At 36.2% G+C, this 7,272-nt stretch overlaps 1 protein-coding gene across 1 annotated transcript; it reads left to right on the top strand.

The window, feature by feature from the left end:
• The first annotated feature begins 2,739 nt into the window (after positions 1 to 2,739).
• On the top strand, positions 2,740 to 3,736 carry LOC131874471 (probable prolyl 4-hydroxylase 7). The gene has a single exon (XM_059217862.1). The coding sequence runs from the start codon at positions 2,909 to 2,911 to the stop codon at positions 3,665 to 3,667; it is 759 nt and encodes a 252-aa protein (XP_059073845.1). The 5' UTR covers positions 2,740 to 2,908; the 3' UTR covers positions 3,668 to 3,736.
• Positions 3,737 to 7,272: the final 3,536 nt, after the last annotated feature.

The following is a 7,272-nucleotide window of genomic DNA, read 5'->3' as shown; positions in this document are numbered from 1 at the left end:
TCCATGTTAGGAAGGAGAGTAGGAATAGTCTATAAGTGTTTTGCTAGTTCCACTCATCCTTCATATGCAACTATCTGGTTTTAGGTGTTAAGCATCTCGTATAAGAGTTTGTTTTCTCTAGTTTTGTGCATGCAATGACCTATATAAGACATGAAATAAATGAGAAAATGTGTGTCTGGTTTTGGGAACATCTCATGTAAGAGTTGTTTGCTCTGGTTTCAATAATTTGTAACATCGTGTAAGACAAATATATGTCTAGTTTTGAGGACATCTTATGTAAGATTTTGTTTGATCTAGTTTCAAGAATTTGCACCCTGTATAAGACATATATAAATGATGTGTCTAGTTTCAAGTATGAAACATCTCATGTAAGATTTTATTCTCTGGTTTTGAGAATGAAATCCCCATTTAAGACATGCAAAAATATAATACAATATAGTACAAAGAGGACGATGTGTATGTCCCCCGCTTAAAATGTCAACATAGTCCTATCTTGATGTCTTAAGGAAGATAGAAACAAGGATACCCACCTTCAACTGTAAGGAGATATCCTTTTAGGTAACAATGTTCATAAATCTAAGTTAAAAAGGCGATTCTCTTATAAGCAAGGATAAGATAGTTGAAAAAGAGATATCTTGCAACAAGTGTAGAGAGGATCCTTGGAGGAGAAGATATCTTTGCTCAAAAGACATCTTCCTCCAAGAGAATTTTCTTGAACAAACATAACATCTTCTACCAAAAGAAAGGAAGTGGAAAAAGAATGCTTACCTTCCTCCTATTGCTAAGTGAAAGGGATTATTGATTAAGGATGACACACTTTGACCCAAAGTAAGGGGTTTGTTTATAATAGACATGCATTGCCAAGTGTAAAAGAAGTTTTATCCAAGGATACACACCTCTTGCATAAGAGAGAATCCTTGAGCAAACAACAACTTCACACAAGGAATGACATCAAATCATAAGCAAACAACACTCAACAAAGGAAAAGTGGATCCTTAGAAGGGGTAAGATAAATAAATGCCCCCAAAGTGTACGGACAATGAGAAGAATTACACAACCTATAAGGAGAGATTATTGTTATCTAAAATTTCATTACCCATGTAATTTTAGCCAAAGGATGCATATTTATCAAATGATTGCATTTACAAAAGGTACATTGCAGTGTTTAAAAAGAAGAAAGGGCGTATTTTTCATTTGTATTGAACAATGATAGATTACAAATTGAGTTCATGCATCTGAAGCATATTTATATACACTGAGTTTCTTAAAACCTCACACAAGCCGTGAGCTTAGCATTTCTATCTTTCCTACATATCCAAAACAAAAAAGGATAGAATCAAATAATGAGTGTGAGGATAACCAGTCATTGCCTTGGGTTGCTTTGACTGGTTATTGGCTGCCCCGTTGCCCTTATGAATGTTTTCTCGATCTTCAGACTTTAAAAAACTCCTACTTTCCTGCACAAAAAAGAAGAGGTGTTAGATCCAACCGATCTAAGCAATGAAAGATTATCCTACAACATATCATTTATTATAGCCTATCATATTTCTGTTTTGAAAGGGCGGGAAAGATAAAGACAAATCACTACTTCAGGAAAAAGAAATGTTTATGCTAATGTGTTTGTTTCATGTGCAGATAATTAGTTACTCTAATTGGCATGTGCCCCTGACCGAGGCTCCCTTCGGCTATGAGCCCGACATACCCTTTAGAGTAACTAATTTCAGAATATCAAGTGGAATGATGAAGAAACCAACTGAAGTATCAAAGGGACATGTTTGTTTTAAATATGAAACCTTTTACTTTACTATCCATGATATGCATAAAAGAAGATATTAATGAATAAACTGTTTTAAGGGACATATTATTTCAATGTGAAACCTTACAGTATTTAAAAAGGGTCAATACCACATCGTGAAGATAAACAATTCAATGCAGCAAGTTGGTAAAGAAACAGAGTATTTGAGTTTTAAATGCATGTTCAAACAGTGAACTTCAATGAAATCAGAATCAACTGGTAATGAAATGAGTGTCACGAGCCCGTGCTCGAACTTCATTTCCTTACATGGAATTGAATTGCTGTGACGACAACTTGGATAAAAGGATATGAGGTCGAAATCTGGCTGCCCGCTATGATCTATGTTCTTGCTGGCTGCCCTGGGTCTTATATTTTATGGAGAACTACCACAAGTGTCATTGTACGTGAATCACATGTTCAAGGACCAGGTTCTGTACAGGATGTTGAATATAAAATACTGAATGTCTTGGAGTTTAACAACTCAAGGAAACGGCAGTCTGTTATATGTGATCATCCAACTGGCCAACTGATTTTATATTGCAAGGGTGCTGACTCTGCCATTTATCAGAGATTGGAAGACAACAAGAGCCCAATTGCAGTTGCCACCTGGAACCACCTAGGAAAATTTTCTTCAGAAGGCATCAGAACACTTTGTGTTGCTTACCGGTTTCTTGATTTTAGTATGTACCAATCATGGAATGCAATGTTTCAAGAAGCAAGGTCTTCTTTAACTGACCGAGAACAGAGAATACATCAAGTTGCAGAGTTAATCAAGGAACAATTTATTTTACTTGGGTGTGTAGCAATTGGGGACAAGCTACAAGATGGTGTTCCCACGTGCATTCATATTTTGCTGCAAGCTGGTATCAAAATTTGGGTTTTGACTGGAGACAAGATAGAAACTGCAATCAATGTTGGTTATGCATGTGGTTTTATTGATGGAAATAGAAGGCAAATAGTCATTATTTACTAATGATTCAAACACAAAGGGGATTTTGAGGGTTTTGGGCAATCGAAACTGGTTACACTAGCGCAAGTGGGTGGTTACTACAACTGATCTTTTGGGTATGGCAAAGCTTGGGTTTTGTTGTGGTGATTCAAATTTGAACGGCCATGACGCCGTTTGCAGGAGTATTGATAATTGTGGCAATGTATAGCCGATTTGCAGAGTCTGCAATGGAGCTCCCTGGATGGCTCGGTGAAACGTATAGGATACCATTGAGAACTAGCAAGGATGCGTCTAAACTTTCCATATTGAAATATGGTCCACCTTCTGGCTTTGATCCAGCTCGAGTAACTCAGTTGTCTTGGCATCCCAGGGCCTTTTTGTACAAGAATTTCCTTACAGATGAAGAGTGTGATCATCTCATTGCATTGTCAAGAGACAAGATGGAGAAATCCATGGTTGCAGACAATGAGTCAAGGAAAAGTGTTATGAGTGAAATCCGAACAAGCTCAGGAATGTTCTTGAGTAAAGGCCAAGATGAAATTGTTGCAAGGATCGAGGAAAGGATTGCAGCTTGGACATTTCTTCCAAAAGAAAATGGAGAGGCAATGCAGATTTTGCATTACGAAAATGGCCAGAAATATGAACCTCATTTTGATGATAAACTCAATCAAGCCATGGGTGGTCACAGAATTGCCACAGTGCTGATGTATTTATCTGATGTGGTGAAGGGGGGAGAGACTGTCTTTCCTAATGCAGAATCAAAGCAGAGCCAGCCAAAAGATGATTCGTGGTCAGAATGTGCCAAGCGTGGCTATTCAGTGAAGCCCAACAAAGGGGATGCCCTACTGTTCTTCAGTCTTCACCCAGATGCTACAACTGCTGAAACTGGATGGGACTTCAGTTCACGATGGATGAGTAATTAGAAGAATCTTACAACATTGCATACCACTTCTATCATACCTGTAGATCTGAATACTTATTTATTGCAGATGGAATTGAATATAGTTTTTTTTTTTTGCCAAAGCTCTTGGTAAAAATTCAGTTGCTAAAGATTTCATTCAAGCTCTATTGCTCGGCAACTTGCAATTGATGCTATCTTTTGGAACAATGACATGGGCTAGTGGCTTGATTATTGGCTTGACCAACACAACTGTGAAATACAGACAGATCATCTCACGAAATGCAATGATTGTAAGTTACACACAAAATGTTTTAAAAAAAAAAAAGAAAAAAGGGCTTTATACAGAGTTGAAATCTCGAAGAAACAAAAGGAAAAAACCCTCTTCGTACTTCCAGCAATGGTATATTAATAGAGAAACATTCATCAGGAGTCATTTGCGTACCTGTGAAAAACAAAATTTGCATTTAAAGACAAGACCCAGAAAGTCCAACAACCTTCATCCATGGCGGCACCAAACCCTCGAGAACCTTCCAAGTTGTTTTCATTTTGCAAAATGAGGAAAATGCGATGGGAGTGAGATACTTTTAGGGTTATAAAACCCTTTGTCATATTTGATAATTCTTCCTCAAGTCCGCTGGGATTAAATAAATGTTCAAAATATAATAAAAGTCAGACATATTTGATAAATGGATGTTTATTAAAATATCAAATATGTTTTATTTTTATTATATTTTTGTTTTCATTCTTATTTCAAAAGCTGGTATTTATTTGTAAAAGATATTTAATTACAATGCAATTATAAATTGTAATTAAATATTATTCTAAATGTAAAAGGTATACTCATATGCAAGAAGGAGACTAAGTCTTTTGACTTAGTTTTTAAGGAGGAGTTAATTCAGGAGAGATAAGGCTTTCATTGAAAGAAGTCTTTTCAGTTTGGAGACATAAGGAGAGCATATAGGATCACTCATAACCACTTGGGAAGAATTCAAAAGGAGTTGAGATATTTTTGGAGACAAGAGCGTCTTTATAGGAACATGAGGTTGTTTGAAACCAAATGGAGCAAATCTAGGGAGGTTGGAGCAATTTTAGGTAAAGGGTCGAAGTTGGACTTTTCCACCATTTTGGGGGGCTTTTATTACTTGGTTAAGTGTTTTGAGGCTGTTTCTAGTGCTCTTTTGGGTTGATTATTTATTAAGGAAGACTTTTCCAGGTTTATAGCCCTCTTTGGTGTCTTCTAGACTCCTCTTTTTGAGGCATTTTTCTTGCATCCGACCCAAATCAGTTGGGGTTTTTTGTACTTAGTGCCTAAAGACACTTCATTTGGAGTTAGTTCTGATTATGCAGAGAAGGCTCTCGTGACAACATTTTATCCTTAGCATATTTTCTTGTATACTTTCTGTAACTCAATCTTGGAGATTGAATATATGATGACAACATCTTTTGGAGCAAGGTTTTATTAAGTTTCTTTTTCAAGCCTTCTTTTCTTTCTGTATCTTTGTGTTCATAGCATGATTGATAGAGGTAACCAGTGAATTGTATTATTCCTTGTTATTTTGTCTCATCAAGAGCCTAGTCGCAGAAGTGTATTTTGTTTGCAGGTTGCAGTTTGTGTCCACAAGAACATGGAGCTTTTATGTGAATATATATTTTCCTTGATTGCTCAGTCTAGGACCTTTCTGTGAAACATTTATGCAGGCCTATATAGAATAGAAGTGTTACCCACTAAAATAGAAATTTTTTGCAATTAGAGACCTGTCATTATCATTTTAGTTTCCCTCAAAGTTTGGTGAATCACCTAGTTACTTAGTTTATTTTTATTTTTCCTTTTCTCTTCCCTTTTCCTACCAAGTTTTCAGTTGTTAGAAGAGAAAATAGGCGATTTATCCAATAGGAACCGGCCTAGGAACCGGAGGTTTCATTTCAAGTTTGCGCATTGCCCACATGCAGAAGTGAATCCCATGTTAGGCCAAATTACTAAACTTGTAGTTTAGTAGGGTGCAAATTTGAGCCTTAACAATTATACATAAGAAAATTCACTATGTACTCACATGAAGGAATATTCAATGCAAGAAAAGACATCATGGTGCAGCCACGGATAGGAGGATCCCCAAAGAGGAAGTCTGGTTAGTGCAGAAAGATCAAAACAACACAATACAACATGAGAGAGAGAGAGAGAGAGAGAGATAATTCCATATCAAGCATTGATCAATTCATTGATTCAAATGCAACTACTGGTAACATTCGACTTACATGCAGGCAACTGCCTTGTTACATAAATATGTCCATATGCATCAATCCGGAAGAAACATAGGACTAAAATTATAATCTATGGTTCTATATCCTGAATACTCATCTTCTACAACCAAATACATCATTATATAGCATCTTGGAACATCCGAGTTGGCTAGGAAAGATCACAATCCCCAAATAAAGGAAAATGAAACGTGTAGATAGATCGACCCAAAGGAGAGATCAAAATCCTTTAAAAAAGAATCACCACAAAGTGCAAACCAACAAGAGGGTTAGCTAGGCATTAAAGATCATCCCACACATGATAATTCAGCTCCAAAAATCAAGGAATCGCTCTACAAGATCCAGGAACACCAACTAGCCATTAAGCTCAAGCATCCGAGGAAAACAGGAAATTGCCAACCAATCCAGAAGTGATAACTTGTCGGAAAGAGATCCAAATGAAATGTGGATCTAGAAAAATAAAGATGAACAAGAATTAAATTCAAATCTAGCTCCGCAAGAGAAATGATCAACACCGAGGTATCTAGTAACTCTTAGAAACAAAACTGTTGAAAAGAACAAAGAAACTGAAAGGAAATATTTTTTTGGGTGATGCAAGATTGCCAAGAACTAGGGATGCTCCTGCATCACATCAAGATATTCAAAATGCAACTCTAAAGAAGAGGTAATCTTTAAAAAGGAGAGATGTATAATTAAGATGAAGGATCACATGCCCCTCTAAGGAGATATTAGTCATAAGAGACCATTTCAAGAAAGGAATAAATCCTAACCAAAAAACACACATGTGCTTGTATGAAGGATAATTTCATGCAAGAAAGGACATCAAGTTATGAGAAATGAAACCCATAAAGGAAATAGTGAAACCTTGTATAGATAGGAGATAAGATAATATTCTTGCCTCCCAAGCATAGAGGCAAGAATGAGTTATGTTACTACCCCAAGATGATTGAAAATGAAAAAGAATCACCACTCATGACAAAGATCCCCCAATGAAGTTAACTACTAGTTTCATAGAGTGAGGAGAAACATGGAGGGTGAATGGAGTGCTAAGGCACTACCTCTTCAGTAAGGAAGGGTGCAAGGTCAGTTGTAAGATCTATGTGAGCTCTATCATATTTTCCTTTAACAAATATTTTAAATTCTTTACAATTTCCAAGATAATGATATTAACTACAATGATAAGAATGTTCATCACCTTCCTTATTCTTATAATTGTGATTAAGTCTAATGAAAGAAAAAACAACATTCTTATATTACTTCAATATCCAAAAGATTCTAGTAGCTAGTTTCTCATTGTCATTAATAGGAATAGGTCTTGTCTCTTGAGATGTAGGACAAGGGTTGCTAGAAGAAGATGGATTTTTTTCTATA

This window comes from Cryptomeria japonica, chromosome 3, assembly GCF_030272615.1.
Source record: "Cryptomeria japonica chromosome 3, Sugi_1.0, whole genome shotgun sequence".
NCBI classification, from domain to species: Eukaryota; Viridiplantae; Streptophyta; class Pinopsida; order Cupressales; family Cupressaceae; genus Cryptomeria; species Cryptomeria japonica.
The sequence above is the reverse complement of the archived record's forward strand: the minus strand, read 5'-3'. Positions and strand labels throughout refer to the sequence as shown.